Below are 20,176 nucleotides of genomic sequence, written 5' to 3'. Positions count from 1 at the left end.
TCCTGCTGATGTTCAGGTGTATATCAGTATGTAGTGTCTCTACTGGGACATGTCTCCATGCTTTAATGTTCAAAAAGCTCTTTATTTTTCTCATACTGCCTGTGCTGCAGCACCTCTTTTCACCCTCTGTCTGAAACCAGAGCCCAGTCTGCTCTGATTGGTTAGCTGGCCGGCTCTCTTGTGATTGGTCAACCGCTTACAGATGTCCCGCCCCTTAGCCTATCATGTACAATGTGTTGGAGCGCTAGCCAATAGGAGTGCGAGTGTTACAAAGTGATGTCACTATAGTGTATGTTTTTCTATTGCATCATCCTTTTACTGTCGGATATAACAAAGATAATAGAACAAAATAAGTGGCTAGTTTGTCCCGAAAACAAATCTGGTCAACCAGCTTTAAATACTTGGTTGTTTACACTTTAACAAAAGTTCCTGTTTGGCCCAATTATTAGTGGCTGCAGTGGCTGTAACACACTCATGATTGAACTGAAGGTACTTTAAAACACTTAGCTCCCAATTGTCCAATTTGTGGCGTAAGTGGTACTCTGAGTCACTCGCATCTAAACACAGCCGCAGAAAGGCACACAAACACACGGATGTGAACGAATGTACGGCCATTTATTTAAGCTAATTGTGGCTGGTTGTAAATGATTACGATGTTACCTACATGTAACCCTCATAAAGAAGTATGGAGGTCTGGAGATGGGAACCTATAGAAAGCTTTCATTATAATCATTAGAAAGACCTAATTGTACTGTTATTGGTAAACTGTTCAGCATACCCTTTTTAAATTGTGAATAACTCTTTCTTTGTTAATTTGCTCTTTTGAATAACAAATTAAATTGTCCTCACAATAACAGGAGAATTAAATGTTCAAATGAAAGCTTTGATATCTGTAGAAAATACAATTATTATTCAACAGCTCAGAGAAGTGTCAGTGTTGTTTGGACATCGTGTCTGAAAATGAATTAAACTCAAGAAAATACTGTCGAAATTATTATTTTTAATTGGGAAGTAACAATGTAGTTTAGCTTTGTTTCAGCACTGCTTGTTGTTCTTTAAACCACAGATAATTTGCATTTTTTATTATTATCTGTATCAAGAAAGTCATGATACAAAATCTAATGAATTCCCTGTTTGAATAGCTGTAGGGATTACAATCTTTTAGACAAAGACTATGAGGAAGATCAATGCAGCATATCATTTATTGTTGAGTTTTTAGATAACTAATAACTAATCTAATGTTGTACATCCACAATCTGTAACGAGTGTTTTCCATCTCCTCAACTATAAAAAACCTATCTGGCGTTTTGCAGAAACCTCCATTCCCTCCTTCTGTTTGACTAACGCTCTTGTAGGAGATAATGGATGTTACAAATATTTACCATCAGGGAACAGTACTGTCCGATCAATCCTATTCAGTGGTTTTAAAAGGTGCATCACTCATTTCACAAGGTCAGGATCCATCAGAGGATGCTCGCATGAACATGATAAAGTCACAGTTGGCTGAATCCATTTACTGCCGTTTTCAGGTCGAACAATAATTCACAGTGATTGACGTCCCTGCAGCGAGACTCAGTTCAACATTTATAGGTGAGAAATGGAAAGCAAAAGAAAAACCAGTTGAAATGCTTAATTTCTGCACTCTTCTCAACATTGGAACATCTTTTTACATACAGTATTTGACTGAGCTTCAGCTTCCTCTTCTTCTGCAGAAATATAGAAAAATGTTCATATTTAGATCTGGACCGGAGCACAAAGGGAAGCAGCCGACAAAAAGCCAGGAGGGGGATTTAGAGGTGTGAAAATCAGTAAACACGGATTAACACGGATCAGTGCTGCCATGGTTTTTACCAGCTGGTATAGCTCTCGCTTTGTCTGTGTCATCACGGCAAAATGTGCTCCTGGAGACACTTCCTGTAGCAGGAACAAAGAGGACGATCACAGTCATTTTCTGAGTTAGCAGCTGTTGAGCTCTTCCTGTTACCTTGTCTGGAAGTCACTTGTTGTTATCCTGACATAAGGTGTGTGGTTAACACAAGCTGAAGAGATTTTATTCTAAGCATAAAATACGTCAGTAAATACCCCACGGGTGAATTTTAAAACGGCGTTTGCTAACAAGTATCTAAAAGAGAAGACTAAATGTCATCACGCCCAACGTTAGCCACCTTTAGCTTAGCGGCGGTGATGTGAAGTCATGTGACCGTGCTGTAGTTCCTTTATAGCCCAACATTAGCCGCCTTTAGCTTAGCGGTGGTGACGTGAAGTCATGTGACCGTGCTGTAGTTCCTTTATAGCCCAACATTAGCCGCCTTTAGCTTAGCGGTGGTGACGTGAAGTCATGTGACCGTGCTGTAGTTCCTTTATAGACCAACATTAGCCGCCTTTAGCTTAGCGGTGGTGACGTGAAGTCATGTGACCGTGCTGTAGTTCCTAGCCCAACATTAGCCGCCTTTAGCTTAGCGGTGGTGACGTGAAGTCATGTGACCGTGCTGTAGTTCCTTTATAGCCCAACATTAGCCGCCTTTAGCTTAGCGGTGGTGACATGAAGTCATGTGACCGTTCTGTAGTTCCTTTATAGCCCAACATTAGCCTCCTTTAGCTTAGCGGTGGTGACGTGAAGTCATGTGACCGTGCTGTAGTTCCTTTATAGCCCAACATTAGCTGCCTTTAGCTTAGCGGTGGTGACGTGAAGTCATGTGACCGTGCTGTAGTTCCTTTATAGCCCAACATTAGCCTCCTTTAGCTTAGCGGTGGTGACGTGAAGTCATGTGACCATAATGTAGTTCCTTTATAGCCCAACGTTAGCCGTCTTTACTTCAGAAATCATAAAGTGGTGTTCATATTTGGAGATTATCCTGCTGAACTAAACACGTTTGTTTCTGCACTAACCCAAAATGTAATGAAGAAATCCAATTGGCTTTAGACAATGCTAACATCCATGGTTAGTTTAAAAAATACTTCTTCACTTCACCTCTCTGGAGCATTACAACTTTGCAAGATGCAGACTCGAAATGAAGGTAAAGATCGAGGATGGGTGCTAAAGGGCCATTTGTCCCCTTTTAATTTACACCACTGGGTTACATTTAGCTCCTCGGGTGATGTCACCATGATAGTCTGTACTTTATGTCTTCGTGATGCTTATGCAAGTGCATCGCCCCCCCCCTCTCTCTGTGAAACTGGGATGCGTAATTGTGTGCAGATGCCAGACACTTTTGTTCAGGGTCAGAGAATAAGTATTTACAAGCATGTGTGCTGAGCCGAGGACTATAAACACACACAGCTGTCGGTCACATCTATACCTTCACACATTCCTAATCCATACTTTCCTTACCTTCATCACTCAAAAGTACAAACCTATGTATAGCAAGATGTTCCGTCCTTCAATGACACTTAAATTGCCTTCTCACTTAATCTATATTCATCCATCTCTGTTTCCTTTTCCACAGGACAGCAGATTTTTGTTTATTGCAATTTCTTGATTTTCGAAAACTCAGTAATGACAAATATGTAGTTACGAAGCAAAAGTAACAAACGGCTCAGTTTTCAGACGTACTTAAGAGGTTATAGGAAAATCACTTTTATGATCGTCATTTCTTAGGAGATCCAAGAGGTTCCTTTTACAATAATAGCTGCTAAATTCTATAAAACTGCTCAGATTTGACATGTAAAACACTTGTAGGATATCATATATTAATGCTCGATCATCTAAGAACCCTGAACCCCAACATTTTTATTTCCTTGAAGCGAAACGTACTTTTATTCCCACCAAAAAGCTTTAAAACAACAGTTAAAGGTTGCATTTTTCTGTGCGGTTTGAACTTTGACTTTGAAAGTCTTTCTTTTCATTAAAAAAACCCACAACCCCAAAGTTTCCTATTTCCAAGGAGCACAATTAACTTTTACTCCCATCGAAAAGCTTTAAAACAACAGCTAAAGGTTACATTTCTGTATGCTTTTGCATTTTCCGTTGAGCTTTTTCCTTGGAAATCTTTTATTAAAGTCATTAAAATCCAGGGGAACCAACTCAAATATAATTTTGCTCCAACCTTTGAGAGATGGGCCCTGATCTTTATTCCACTTGTGCAATATATCTTTCCTAGCAGCGAAGGTAAGGACAGTATATCATCTTTTACTAACATCAGTAGTTAGTGTTTTCATTGGTAGACTTAACGGGTGGCGCAGTTTGGGACGGGTGGCGCAGTGGTCTGTGCGTCTGATGATCAGATCAAGGGGGCGTTGGGGAACTCCAGTTCGAAACCCGCTCCCGCCGCCACTGCGTCAGGCCGTTGTGTCCTTGGGCAAGACACTTCACCCGAATTTGCTCCTGTGGGTATTGTCCACAGTACACGTATGATATTAAATGTGTACTTGTAAAAGCGCCTCGATGACTTTGAGGTGTGAAGATGGCCGGTGTGGCGCAGTGCGCTGTGCGCTGTGCAATGATTACCAGATCAAGGGGGTGAAACCCGCTGCCGCTGCGTCTGTAAAGCCGTTGTGTCCTTGGGCAAGACACTTCACCTGAACTTGCTCCTGTGGGTATTGTCCACAGTACATGTATGATATTAATGTGTACTTGTAAAAGCGCCTCGAGGTGTGAAGATGGCCGGTGTGGCGCAGTGCGCTGTGCAATGATTATCAGATCAAGGGGGTCAAACCCGCCGCCGCTGCGTCTGTAAAGCCGTTGTGTCCTTGGGCAAGACACTTCACCTGAACTTGCTCCTGTGGGTATTGTCCACAGTAGACCATTACATGTATGTATGATCTGTATGTGTAATGTGTATCTGTAAAGCGCTTTGAGTCATTGATAAAGCGATATAATAAATATAAGGATTATTATTATTATTATTATAGACCTAAAATCAAAGACAGCGGGTCCATATCTAAATGTCTGCGAAAGATCTTGGACAGCAGATTTAACGGAGAGAGTTCATCTGTCCTGAGACCTTGCACTTTTTTAGAAGTAATGGTACATTTTAATTCTTAAATATAAATGTAAACATATATTACACAGTAGTATTCATGTGTTAATAAGACCGCTTTTCAAATGAATTCAGTCAATTAAAGTTGGAAACATTTTCTAACAAATCTAAGTTGAAAAAAACCCAATAACTTATTTACACAACAAGCTTGAAATACACCCTTCCTATTTCTCCTTATTATAATCAGTCGGAGGCTTCTGTTTTAAGGGATGAGCTGCCAACACTCACAACCATAACTTACCTATATTTGATTAATTTTGCTAACTTAATACTGAACTTATGAGGCGATAAACCTCTAGTGAGTGGCCCAGCCCTTCGTATATTTTTCTGAATGTGGCCCTCGTGAAAAAAGTTTGGACACCCCTGATCTAAACCCTCTCCATCCTCACCCTTATCTCTGCTTTCCTTCACCTCAGTGCAAACCAGGAGCTGTAAATCTGTGTAGAAGTAATATTATTATAACTACTGAAGTGCCCGAGGACAGTTTGTATGCAACATGACAACCGGGGTTTTAGGCTCTAAAGAAATGGTCTGCTAGCACTTCATCCACCGTGTCCAAGAGTCATATCTGTTGGTAAAGAGCTGGAGGTTAGGTATCTTTCAGCCTCTGCATTGGTGTGCCCATGCTGTCACACTGCAGTATGTTTTTCCATTAAGGTTCAGTATTGTGGGGGCAAAACATTGGGTCCATATATCTTTTTAATAATATTCTACCAAGACTGTATTAACAACTGGGCAAACGGGCAACTGCAACCCAGAGATACAGTAAGGTTTATGCATTTTAGTTGTCAATAACAACAAGCAGGTGTTTCGATTTAAAGTACGTTTCTCAAAGACTTTGGTCGATTGCACGTCATTACATGTCAGTTAATTACAAAATATAATGCAATAGGTCCTGCGTTAGGTCCACATTGTCCTAATATGGCTTTGTTTTGTCGAGGCATGCCGTTACATTTTGAATAAATATTTAGCAATCACCTCATCGGGGATCAAGTAAACACAACTCTGACGATCATGTGAAATGGAGCAAGAGGCGGGATCGTCTAAAAGCTTTCCAAAGAAAATCATTTATGTTCAATTACAGTTTATTTAGATAGCTGAAACTTCATGTTCCGACATAATTGTTTTTATCCAAATCAAATCTTTATTTGTTACTGACATGCAGTCAGAACGGTTTATGTTATGAGAATTAATCCCAGGTTGAAAATGAACAGGATTCTTGAACGTTTTTCAGTTCTTTTCTCAATAGATATTCTGAAATATGTTTCTGTTTAAATACACTAACTATAACCAAGTGTATTCCAGCAAACAAGAAGTCATTGGTTCCTTGGTTTGGGACATTAAATAAGCCATAATGTAAAGGTCACACTGTGCTTTATGGGATCTTGGAGATGCTTACTGCACACAATGTAGGTTTTTTGGAGGCTCAACAACAACAAGAACAACTTTCGCCCCTTGCTCACTTAAAAGTTATTTGGACCATGCAGTGTATTTCAAAGTTACTGGGAACATTGGTTTTGCTGGGTTTGCATGCATCACATTTGGAAAAATACCCAAATCCTGCCCTTTACTAGTCCAACCCACATGAGGTAATTGCTTTCTGCGAGTTTGACATCGAGCCTCATCATTTAAACGTTCAAAGTGCAGCTCTTTCAAAAAGAAACATATTTGTAAGCTGAGGAGTTTAAAAATAAGAATCTCTGGAAATAAAAGGCTATCACCACTGGAGTTTTCCTTATCAACGATTCCCGTCTGCTTAACGCTGCTGCAGTCTGTAAAAACTGTCATTCATTCCCTGTGCACCTGAGCTGAAAAACATGATGGATGAGCTCCTAAAAGCTGAAATATATGTGCTCCATGTGAAGATTAAAGGTCACCTATTCTGCAAAATCCACTTCTTCATGTCTCTTCTACATCAACATGTGTCCCCTCTTCTTCATGTCTCTTCTACATCAACATGTGTCCCCTCTTCTTCATGTCTCTTCTTCATCAACATGTGTCCCCTCTCCTTCATGTCTCTTCTACATCAACATGTGTCCCCTCTTCTTCATGTCTCTTCTACATCAACATGTGTCCCCTCTTCCTCATGTCTCTTCTACATCAACATGTGTCCCCTCTTCTTCATGTCTCTTCTACATCAACATGTGTCCCCTCTTCTTCATCTCTCTTCTTCATCAACATGTGTCCCCTCTTCTTCATGTCTCTTCTACATCAACATGTGTCCCCTCTTCCTCATGTCTCTTCTTCATCATGTGTCCCCTCTTCTTCATGTCTCTTCTACATCAACACGTGTCCCCTCTTCTTCATGTCTCTTCTACATCAACATGTGTCCCCTCTTCTTCATGTCTCTTCTACATCAACATGTGTCCCCTCTTCTTCATGTCTCTTCTACATCAACATGTGTCCCCTCTTCTTCATGTCTCTTCTACATCAACATGTGTCCCCTCTTCTTCATGTCTCTTCTACATCAACATGTGTCCCCTCTTCTTCATGTCTCTTCTACATCAACATGTGTCCCCTCTTCTTCATGTCTCTTCTACATCAACATGTGTCCCCTCTTCTTCATGTCTCTTCTACATCAACATGTGTCCCCTCTTCTTCATGTCTCTTCTTCATCAACATGTGTCCCCTCTTCTTCATGTCTCTTCTACATCAACATGTGTCCCCTCTTCTTCATGTCTCTTCTACATCAACATGTGTCCCCTCTTCTTCATGTCTCTTCTACATCAACATGTGTCCCCTCTTCTTCATGTCTCTTCTACATCAACACGTGTCCCCTCTTCTTCATGTCTCTTCTACATCAACATGTGTCCCCTCTTCTTCATGTCTCTTCTACATCAACATGTGTCCCCTCTTCTTCATGTCTCTTCTACATCAACATGTGTCCCCTCTTCTTCATGTCTCTTCTTCATCAACATGTGTCCCCTCTGTGGAAAGCGACTCTGAAAGTTTCAGGAACAAAGATTCTCTCTCTTTTTGTCCTGATCCATTTATATAAAAACCTGTCTGAAAATGAGCTGATCAGATTTTGGCCACTTTATGATGTCATAACAATGTTTTGTCTTGTGTAACCATTAGCCAATCAGCAACCAAGGTAACCCCCCCCCCCCCCTTATCACCTGAATCTCCTCCTAGAGCACCATTGAGTTCTTTCTAACCAAATCTCTCTCAGAGGGGCGTGGGGAGGGGCTCCTTATTTTCATCTAAAGTAACAGACAGAGAATCAGCACTTTGGAAACAGGGCTGAAACAGAGGGGATTATGGGTAATGCTGCAATGATCTGTTTGGTGTTTCAGCCAATCAGAGACAGGCTCTGTATATATCTGAGACCTGTGATATATTGATGAGAAACAGTATAATAGGGGACCTTTAAGGAGAGTGCACAGGGGGAAATGTATATGTTTAACACCTAAGTGCATTCAACCCTCAAAGAAACCCATGCTTCATCAGCTAAAGACCTTTCTCAATGATGGTTCGGACATTAACGTGAACCCTGCTAAGAAAAGGAGGCACTGGATCAATCCCTGTCTCTATAATCTTGTCCAACAGCAGCAGAAAGGGGGGGGAGTCGAGGTGCTTATTGATCACACCGGGTCTCTCCCAGACAATACAGATTAGTCACTGGCTTCCCATCACCTATGATGAGAGGAAAACAACAAATCGGTTCCAATTCCCAAAATGAGCCGAGTCGATTTAATCAGCTTTCAGAAGTACGGCTGTGAGATCAATAATCCTTTCAGCGTCATGAGAAAGAGAAAGAGAGGGAATTAGTTAGGGTTTGTTTGGATAACCTCTATGGAGGTGACCTGAGGTGGGAAGTAGTGGAGTACAAATACTTTGTTACTGTACGATTAAGTACATTTTTCTGGTATCAGTACTTTACTCTTTTTCTGAGGACTTTTTACTTTGACTTCTTACATTTTGAACACAAATACCTGTACTTTCTACTTCTTACATGTTGAACACAAATACCTGAACTTTCTACTTCTTACATTTTGAACACAAATACCTGTACTTTCTACTTCTCACATGTTGAACACAAATACCTGAACTTTCTACTTCTTACATGTTGAACACAAATACCTGTACTTTCTACTTCTTACATTTTGAACCCAAATACCTGTACTTTCTACTTCTTACATTTTGAACCCAAATACCTGAACTTTCTACTTCTTACATGTTGAACACAAATACCTGTACTTTCTACTTCTTACATGTTGAACACAAATACCTGTACTTTCTACTTCTTACATGTTGAACACAAACACCTGTACTTTCTACTTCTTACATGTTGAACACAAATACCTGTACTTTCTACTTCTTACATGTTGAACCCAAATACCTGTACTTTCTACTTCTTACATGTTGAACACAAATACCTGTACTTTCTACTTCTTACATGTTGAACACAAACACCTGTACTTTCTACTTCTTACATGTTGAACACAAATACCTGTACTTTCTACTTCTTACATGTTGAACTCAAATACCTCTACTTTCTACTTCTTACATGTTGAACACAAATACCTGTACTTTCTACTTCTTACATGTTGAACACAAATACCTGTACTTTCTACTTCTTACATGTTGAACCCAAATACCTGTACTTTCTACTTCTTACATGTTGAACACAAATACCTGTACTTTCTACTTCTCACATGTTGAACCCAAATACCTGTACTTTCTACTTCTTACATGTTGAACACAAATACCTGTACTTTCTACTTCTTACATTTCCCAAACAGGCTGGTTCCTGTACTTCTACTTTTACCAGAGTATTTTTAAACACGAGTATCTGTACTTCTACTTGAGTAAATGATGTTTGTACTTTTGCCCTCTCTGAAGGTGACCCCGGTCCAAAAGCTGCTTCATTTGGCAGCTCAGACCGAAGCTCGATGGGGAAAAAGGCTATAAGATGATAACCAAATTAATGAGTCCATTATCAATATGTACACGCTTTGGAACGGACTGCGACAGAAGTGGAGGCTTTTAAGTTCTGCAGCTTCAGACATGGGATTAAAGTGCTTGTGATTAAAGACGGAGGGTGTCTGCTGTGCGGGGGAATGATTATTTTATATTCAGATGTAATAGCGGTCAACGTTTGATTGGAGTTTATGGGGTGAGATTTGTGCTCAGCTGCATGAAAACACAGAGAGCTGGCCTTGATTCAGTTCTGACGGAGAGCACCAGAACGCCGCTCCGGCACTTCCAAAAATGTCAGTACCCATAAGGAGCCGTACACATGCTGCAGTTTGTGCGTGGCTGTGTCTTTAGTTGAAAGCCCAGTGGCGATTTGTTCATCTGACATACTGATCATACAGTCAATAACTTTGATGTTATTAGCATCTGGTTAGCATCTATGCTAACGAATATAAGAAGCTTTTTCTACAACCAGTGAGGTAAAGGCACATCTTTATATGATCATTATAGTTATACAAAAATAAGAGAATAAAGTGAACAGGTATAAAATACTATATGACAGTGGAAAAAAAGTTGTTAATAAACAAGAATACAGTTTGAAAGGGGAGTGATTTGTAAAATATCCATGAGAAATAGAAAATCTGCTTACAGTTCTGTTTCGTATGGGTGTTGAGAGATGTATCCATAGATCTCTTCATGTTGCTCTTAAAGTGCACCAGATTGATGCCTTTTTTTAAATAAAAATAAAATGTTTGAGGTCCCCCCACCCCCCCCCACTTAAATCACGTCCACATGGATAGGAAACTAAATACATTTGCACACATCTTGTGTCCATATCTCTCTGTTTTGGTGCATGCGCGAGTCATGGTGAGATATCTGGATTCAGAGGTTGCTGTTTCTTTGCACAGCATGAAAGAAAGGCGAAATTAATGGGCTGTGATTTTAGTATTTTTAAGCAGAGGTCAATCATTTGTACGGCCCTCGGAGGATGTTGAAAAAATTGAAATGGCCCTTGAGAGGAAAAAGGTTCCCCACCCCTGCCATAAATGAACAGAATCACACTACACACCTACGCAATGATTACATTCAGGCTAACTGTAGAACACAACCTCTTTGGACAATTTATATACTTATTGAAAACTAGCTACAAAATGTAATACCTTGGAAAATGCCGTTTAATACTTTTAAATACTTTTTAATAGCCTTCATTTTCACTAAATTGATTTATCAACTTTTAATACTTTTTAAGACCCCGCGGACACCCTGCAGCCCCAAAGCCTTTATTATCTTGGAGAAAAATGCCTTTATTCCAATAAAAGGTTTCAAAACAACAGTTAAAGGTTGAATTTCTCTTGGTATTACCTTGGAAACCTTTTCTCATATTTCATTTAAAACCCCCTACAGCCGCCAGTGTTGAGCACAATCAACATTTGTTCCCATTAAAACAGTGACTCCACATCACACTTTAAAAGCTGATCAATTATAAATCACAGAATGTAAAAGTTTGTTCAGTTTCTCTTGAATTATTCACCTTTTCTATTCGGGGAAAGCTGACACAACGAGACTTTCATTTATTAAAAGCCTCACTTTCTTTGCTGACTAATTTCTTTTCTCTGCCTGGGAGGAAAAGGGCGACGTTTAAACATGTCACTAAGACAATAAAAATGTTTGATATATAACTGTGTTTTGTTAAGAAGGGGTTATTTATAATAGACATGGGAATCTATTTGTCTGTGTGTTAACAATTGCTCCAAGTTGCTTTAGATAAGAGGCAACTTCACAAATGCTCCTCTTATCCCAGTTCATTTTCTAGCACACTTACCTCACATTTCAGGGCAATTTCAGACCCATCTGGGGAATATTCATACTTAAAATGTATGGAATAATTAAGCTTTTCGAAGGCTAGATTCCATATGCCCTTGCTGAGGCGGTGAATATCAAACCGCAGCTTTATGAAACTGCTCCGTTCAGTTTTCCACATGCATTGACTGCTAAAAAGGCAGTTTTCTGCATCCATTGGTGTTCCAGTAAAGTACAACGTGCACAGATTTGGGAGTTGAAGCACTTCCACGTGGACGGCTGTCACCATATGGACGCTCGAGTTTAGCCTGCAGGCTTTTATTGCGGAAACGTTTATGAGCCAGCATAAACGACTATTTAACAGAAATGTACTTAAGGTGATGATGAGAGACGCCAAGTGTGGAAAGAAGTAACGAGGAAAAATGGCGTGTGTTTAAAATAATTTACAAAAAAAGTATTCAAGTTTAATTATTGAGTTTCCAATCGCTCATTTATTCCAAAAGTGATTTTTCCGAAGGCGTTGACGTAGAATCTCCCTTTGTATGAATCATTTTCCAAAAGTCAGTACAGCCATATGTGACAAAGGAAAGGGAAAGCTGCTGCTATCCGGTGATTAAGAAAGGAATACAATGTCAAAAAAAGACAAGATCTCACGTACATTTTCATTCGTCAGCTAAACATTATCTCTCAAAACGATAATACATTTCTTTCTTTGCAGGGATAGAGAGAATGATATTACAAATCCAGTCTTATCTCTTCTCCTCGGGTCATAACACCACAGCGGGATGACATCAAATCAACCCCCCCCCTCTCTGAAATCATGGCTTTCCTGTTCTGCCTCGCACCGTAAAAGCAGATGGGAGACTATTCCAGCTGGTGGGTTGTCATTTTTGTAATAAATCAGGTTTATATGTCCATAACTTATAACCTCACACCGTATATATTGTTACTGGGCAATACAAAAAGCAATGTGCAATCTTTCCGCATTGTTGATTTAAATTAAAACACATTAGGGCTGGCTGTGATTGCTTGGAAGAGAAATAGAGCTGAGCAACAACTATAATGTTGGTTTATAAGAAGCTCCTGTATTCATCCTCTATATCTGTATTATATGTCCTTTTAGAAAATCAACAGTTATGGAAAAGTTGATATAAAAACTTCAAATATTGTTCTTGTTAAAACTGTTAATATGCACATTTTACTCCTAGATACTGAGAAATCCTGGCTTTTAATGCTAACTAGCCTCGATATCGACAGCTAGCTTGACGTTAGCCGATAACCAAGCCCTCTAGAAATCTCACCATGCTCACCATTAGCTAACGTTAGCAATTAAGTTAGGGCTTCGGCCACTGTCACTACCCGATCCGTCCACCTGCCCGATCTGTACTGCGCATGTGCGAGATGGTCCGCCATATTGCACAACTCCGTACGGCAACCCAACTAGGACACTTGACACAGTGGCTTTTGGCAAAGCACACAAAGAAAACTCAAAAAACCGAGAGAGATGAGTTATTGTTATTACAACGTGACTTCACTATTATTTAACAACTATTTTTATTGGGTTCTTTTATTTGGGGTTAAGTACATTGTCAGAATAAGTGAGAAATGGATTTAACTTCTGTTCGACAGCTATATGCCATACATGTTTGCATACATTCACAGTAAATATTTATTCAGTATGATAGCTGTCTAACAGAAGTTAAATCCATGTCTCACTTATTCTAACAATGTACTTAACCTCAAATAAAAGAACCCAATAAAAAGAGTTGTTAAATAATAGTGAAGTCACGTTGTAATAACAATAATCTCTATCAGTTCTTTTTCTGCTTTGCCAAAAGCCACTGTGTCAAGTGTCCTATTAGAGTTGCCGTATGTAGTTGTCCAATATGGCGGACCATCTCGCACATGCGCAGTACCGATCGGGCAGGTGGACGGATCGGGTAGTGACAGCCACATTCATATTGTGCACTCGAGCGTCTTAGTGCCATCTTCGAAATCTCCCCATGCTAACCGTTAGCCAACGTTAGCAAGCAAGCTAAGGCTTCGTCCACATTCATATCAAGCGTTTTAGTGCCATTTTTGAAATATTTAAGACCAATACTGTTTCTTTGCTCCTGAAAATGAACATGTCTTGACTTGTTATACCTATTCAGTAATCATGTTGTATCTGTTTGCCTACAGTTTACAACTAAATCAGGCTCAGCAGTGTTTCATACATCTCCGTTTTAGGGTAAACGCTAGACGTGAACCAGGCAAAAGATATGCTGATTCCTAATTGTAGGCTGACCGTTAGCTAACGTTAGCAAGAAAGATAAGGCTTTGTTTACATTAATACTGAACTCAAGCATCTCCCACCATTTTGGATATATTTTTTTTAAAAGCAGAGAAAGCGATGTTTTTTCTCTTCTGGAAAAAGAGGACATGTCTTGACCAAACCAGGACTTGTTTCTGTTTACGGACGAAAATGGCATCAGGGAGTTGACAAACAAAAATAGAGTCAGAAATCTGTATTTTAGGGCGTCAGAGGAAACGACAAATTGTGCATTTTTGCATTATTGTGAATGCAGCCAACAACAACAAATTGGAGACACTGGGAGGTTCATTTCTCAGTAGCAAAATCAAAATCTCTCCTCTTTTCGTGGATTTGCTAGCTTGCATTAACTTCCAGGTAAAACAGTAAAAACATATTCCTTGAATCAGATACGGCGTTTTTATGACATCGTTCCAAACCAGAATCCTTTATACTTCTTGTTACCGTCACAGTGAGAGTGCTGGAGAAATACTGCTCATGTGTTCAGAGGCACATATGGGGCCATATTCCCTGTCCGTGTGAATTATGGTCGATGTCACTCAGCACATTGTATTCCAAGGCAGAGCAGTAAAATACAACTCACTGTTACTGTGTCTCTGCAGGCATCCTGGAGACACACACACACACACACACACACACAAACGCACACGCACACACGCACACAATCAAGGGGTAGAGCACTATTAGCTGAGTGCGAAGTTATGAACTGGATAGTAAATATTGGATTTTTCCTTTCTTTTTTCCGTCTTGTGGGATGCATTGGAATGAAAAGTGATATTATTGCTGACATAAAACAGTCTAGAGTCATTGATGAGGTTATGGGGGGGAAAACGATAAACGCATAACGTCCTGCTGTGCCGCGCTGGATTTATTTATGATCCACGTTTTTTTTAACTATTATTCTAGCAGATGTCACCGTGTGCAGAAAAGTCCTCTCTGTTGTGTGTCAGCTGGCTTGCATGACAGATTTATGGCTGTGCAACCCAACTCTGTAAGTGGCAAGTTAGTGGTGTGTGTGTGTGTGTGTGTGGGGGGGGGGGGTGTATGTGTGTGTGTGTGTGTGTGTGTGTGTGTGTGTGTGTGTGTGTCCAGCCAACCCTCCCCCTTGTCCCCTGCCTTCGTTCTTCTCTGCTGCACTTTTATATTCGTCTTCCTCTGCACGCCACATTCAAACCAACATCCAAAACCCATGTAATGCTTGAGACAGGTGCAGAAACACTTATATAAATACACAACAATATACTTGTACTATATACATAATATACTAATTCATTTTGTAATGCAAGCAGGTGGGCATTTGGTGATTCTGCGAAGAAAAGCTAGAATAAAACCAAAGAAAATCAGTAGTCTTACAAAATTCAAACATCCCAATTGCAGTATTAAAATAACTGATGATAGCAGCAATTGTTTGTAATAACAAATCTTTACACGCTGCTAAATTAACCCAACATAATGAGAACAATTACTTTTATCTAATTATTGATGGGTTTACCAAAACTAGAAAGAAAAGGGACCATTGAAGCCATTTAAACAACTATTAAGAATATACATTTAAAGGGGACCTATCATGCAAAATGCAGTTTTGTACGTCTTTTATACATGAATATGTGTCCCCGGTGTTCCAGGGAACTCACCAAGTGTCAGAAAACACAACCCTCTCTATTTTCCTCCATACCCAAATCTCTAAAAAAGGGGCTGCAACGGATCTGATAAAAACTGATCCAGATTTGAACACTGTCCTGACGTCAGGACGGTGGCGCTACGGCTATTGGGCCAACTCCACCAATCAGGAGGAGACAGCCACGGCCATTGCCGTTCAAAGCGCTGGAGACGCTGTAGTACATAGGTCTGTAGATGGTGCTGTCTCACAGAATCTGCCCTTTCAAAAACAGAGCTAAAAAATGTCAAATTGAGCGAAATGAGGCATGGCTAAAATGCATGATCTGTTTGGTATTTTGAAAAAAAAAAAGTATAAATATGCCTTATATAGGTATGGTCCTACACTATATTATTCAAATATAGCATGATAGGTCCACTTTAAAGTTTTAAATGCAGGAGATATTCGAGGGATAATAGTCAACATAATTGAGAAGTGGAAATGTAATTGCCACAAAATGTAGAATGTAAAGTCTGTTGAATACCTTATTTGTTTTATTTATGGAAATGAGAAACACAAAATGGTATCACTGCAGAAAATACATGTAACAAGACAATACATTAGGTTTAATACCTCGAGGGGATGTGCATTTAAAAATGTAATTTAAGCTTAAACATCCAGCATGATTTCCCTGCAAGTGTCTTTGCAATTTCATTTGTTGGTATTTTCAATCAATTTGTAGTTTAACAGACATCTTTACAACCCCTCGATCCCATAAGTCCCAGAGATGTTACCATAACAAGCTTATAATAATGTTTAAGGAACGATAGTCAATGCAATAATAACAATAAAAGCAAAAGACGAGATGTTTCTGGTTTCCTTTTAATACTATTCCAACTTATTTTAAGACATCAAGGGAAAAGCATTTGTATTTTCTTCTAATAATCCAGACAAAAACTAAATAATAAATGGCATATTTTCTTTATTATTATCCTATCATCGAACAAGTCATCCTGTCATCCAGCTTTGAGGAAAGGCTTCACAGACCCCAGACAAAAATCACTTTTATTGACTTATACCAAATATAATTAATCCTTATTAGCTACAGCTCAAATGTTGATTGAATGTGGTCAAACCTCAGTGGTATAGTGCCATCAAGAAATCAAGAGTGACCTAAATAGAAGATCTATCAGATACTTGTGATAATTGATGATCCTTTCCATGCATATAAAGATGGAACTATGGGTGCGTCTTACTTCGGTTATTTTTCATTTCCTCGCTCCTCGGGCTCGATATCACCGGAAGTTGATTTGTCTGCGCCATCTTGAGTAGCGTCCCAGTGGCCTTATTTTTGCTGGAGGACCGAGGAGCGATAACGGAGGAGCGATAATCGAGGAACTACCAGACCATCCTCCGGTGAAATCCTCAGACACTCGCCCCGCCCCCTTACTGTGTATCGCTCACTGATTGGACGATGCAGCGCATGCACTGATCTGGCTGCTGTCAGACGATCAGCTGTGCGGCGTCATCACAAACGGACGTCGCTTCACGTGACGCTCCGGAGGGAACGACGTCCCATTGCTCTTAAAACTAATTTCCCTGCTTCTCGTGGTTTCCTTGCGTCTCTCCATGCTTCCCTGGTGGGAGGGACTAGTCGCAGGGAAACGACGCAAGTGAGGGACGCAAGGAATCCATTTAACCGAAGTGAGATGCAGCCGATGTCATCTCTAATTAATGGTTTGATTTACTCGTACGTTGAGCTCCCTGGAGGAAAGCTCGTTCCCTGAAAACCACAAAAAGTGTATTGACAGACTCTCGTTGCTGTGCTGAAACTTTTCCTTTTCCATTGAATATTTATTGTTTCTGAACATGTTTCACCAGCTCACCCAGTTCCATACATAAACACCAAGAGAGGCACCACTTGTCCAACCCTTGCATAACAGGAAGTAGAAACCCTAAACAGTCATCTTTCAAGATGCTCAGAAATCTATGCCATCTGTAATCACAGCAGAACCAGCAGTTCCTCTGATAGAAAACTCCAACAAAGCCTCCCAGTCTGAAACATCCACGTGAGGAAGCTGAAGTGTATTAAGATGGGAGAATAGCTGTAGGACTGAGCTGTGTTTAGAGAGGAGGTTCATTGTAAATAGACTGCATTTCTAAAGCACTTCTCTAGCCCTTGCGACCCTTAAAGCGCGTTTTCATTTACAAATCAGCATTCACACACATTCAAACCGAGTCAGAGGCTTCACTTCAATTTAAAAACGTCCCTTAGTACCTTGCATGTCGTACACTGTGAACTTATGCAGGTTGTGCATTTTGTAGTGTTGTCAAATTGCTATCCCCTCACTAGAAGGGATAGCTAGCTCTTTTTGGATATTCTAATATATTGAAACATGTTCAACACAATGTAATCAATGCAGCAGCACAGGATATCATTTTGTGCTGATTTAGTCGAGTCTGAGTCAGACATGACAAGCTTCATATCGCTTATTGGGGTGTTCATTTCACACGTCTTATGATTGTACTTACATTTCTTGTCAACTTATGAATCAATTAAAGGTTGATGATGATGCTAGCAGCAATTATTTGTGGTAACAATTAATTACAGGCTTCTAAATGAACCCCCCCCCAAAAAAATTGAGAGTTGACACCGACATAGTGGCGTGTATCTCTTTAAAAGTAAAAAAAAACTCACATATATGTATAACTTTTATCTAATTATTGACAGGTTTAACGAAGCTACAGCAATTACGGCTGCTAGCATATCTTCAGCCACGTAGCCAAGATGGCGGTTGTTGAGTGTTAGGAGTGTCAAACTTTCCAAACTCAACTTTTTGACCGTTACTCTTTACCGGTCCATGTCATTCAAATTCTCATGTACAATTCAAAAGGTTGCTAAACAATCATCTCCGTATGATAAAGTATAATTAAACTATGCCTGTGGCTATGTATAATTATGTACAATTATTTGTATTTTTGTTTGTTTGACTGCTGTTGTGTTGACACTTCTGTAAGCTAACGAGGAAGTTGGCAGGGAACTACTGATTGGTGGACGAACACTCCCTGAGTATGTAGTTTAATGAGAAGAGATTGGTTTTCTCTTTTCGATACCATACGATAATACTTTAATGGTCAGATCAAGTCTGAAATGCTCCTTGCATCACAGCAGCTCCATGTGGAACATCAACAGACAAATATCAAAACACAATACATGGAAAACAAACATTGAACATAACAGCAGGATCAGTGAGAGAAGCTCAAAGAGCCTTCAGCGTGCATTTGATCTGTAGCTGTTTACTGAGAGGATCGACTGGAGCACAGAGGATGCTTCAGGCTGACTTTATTGAGTCTCCATTAGATGGTAGCAGTTCATATCCTCTGTTCAGAGCATGCTTGGGGTCCCAGATCATGTTGTTGGACAGGTTATTATGGTCTGCTGACAACAAACATTTAACATAACAATCACTGAGAGAAAACATGCTCAAAGAGCCTTTAGCGTGCATTCCATCTGGTATTTAGATTAGTTCGATTTTGGCTAACGAACACAGTCAGAAAAGCTTCCTCCTACCTTTACAAGCTGCTGTTGTGTATCCTCAGCGAGGCAGTGTGTGTGAGCATGAAGCTCTCGGTGCACTGTTGGCTGCTGGAAGACGGCGACCTGCGCGGCGAGCGCTGGAATCGACTCTTGCGGCTGAAGTAGCTGCTGGCGGACCACGAGCGCTTGTGCTTCCTCAGATACTCCTTGTAGTTCTTGGTGAGCAGCGTGTACAGGAAGGGGTTGATGCAGCTGTTGGAGTACGTCAGACACGTGGTCAGGTAGTTGATGTTGCGCTTGGCTTTATTGGAGAGGGATAGGGACGGGCGGAACTGACCCAGGAGCTGCCAGATCCAGAAGGGAAGGAAACAGGCCCAGAAGAGGAGCACGATTGTGAAGATCAGGTAGAGAACCTGCAGGGACACGAAGGGAAGAAGCATTAACGAAAACCACTACTATTACTACATATAGTAATGGATGAATTATGAGATTTTCTGCATTCATGGACACAAGACATGTACAGTTTTCGAGAAAATGCACTTCTTCATGTCTCTTCTACATCAACATGTGTCCCCTCTTCTTCATGTCTCTTCTACATCAACACGTGTCCCCTCTTCTTCATGTCTCTTCTACATCAACACGTGTCCCCTCTTCTTCATGTCTCTTCTACATCAACATGTGTCCCCTCTTCTTCATGTCTCTTCTACATCAACACGTGTCCCCTCTTCTTCATGTCTCTTCTACATCAACATGTGTCCCCTCTTCTTCATGTCTCTTCTACATCAACACGTGTCCCCTCTTCTTCCTGTCTCTTCTACATCAACATGTGTCCCCTCTTCTTCATGTCTCTTCTACATCAACACGTGTCCCCTCTTCTTCATGTCTCTTCTACATCAACATGTGTCCCCTCTTCTTCATGTCTCTTCTACATCAACACGTGTCCCCTCTTCTTCATGTCTCTTCTACATCAACATGTGTCCCCTCTTCTTCATGTCTCTTCTACATCAACACGTGTCCCCTCTTCTTCCTGT

The 20,176-nt window shown here is 40.3% G+C and overlaps 1 protein-coding gene across 1 annotated transcript in view; it reads right to left on the bottom strand.

Annotated features, from left to right (window-relative positions):
- LOC117484521 (urotensin-2 receptor) overlaps window positions 1-20,176 on the bottom strand; it is a 60,809-nt gene that overhangs the window by 33,853 nt on the left and 6,780 nt on the right. The window contains exon 3 of the mRNA XM_034132957.1: window positions 19,179-19,558. Within this exon, the coding sequence (XP_033988848.1) occupies window positions 19,181-19,558 (378 nt within the window). The 3' untranslated portion in view covers window positions 19,179-19,180. The remainder of the gene's footprint in view (window positions 1-19,178; window positions 19,559-20,176) is intronic.

Source organism: Trematomus bernacchii, unplaced genomic scaffold, assembly GCF_902827165.1.
Source record: "Trematomus bernacchii unplaced genomic scaffold, fTreBer1.1, whole genome shotgun sequence".
Lineage (NCBI taxonomy): Eukaryota > Metazoa > Chordata > Actinopteri > Perciformes > Nototheniidae > Trematomus > Trematomus bernacchii.
Note: the sequence above shows the minus strand (reverse complement) of the source record. Positions and strands in the feature narration are given on the sequence as shown.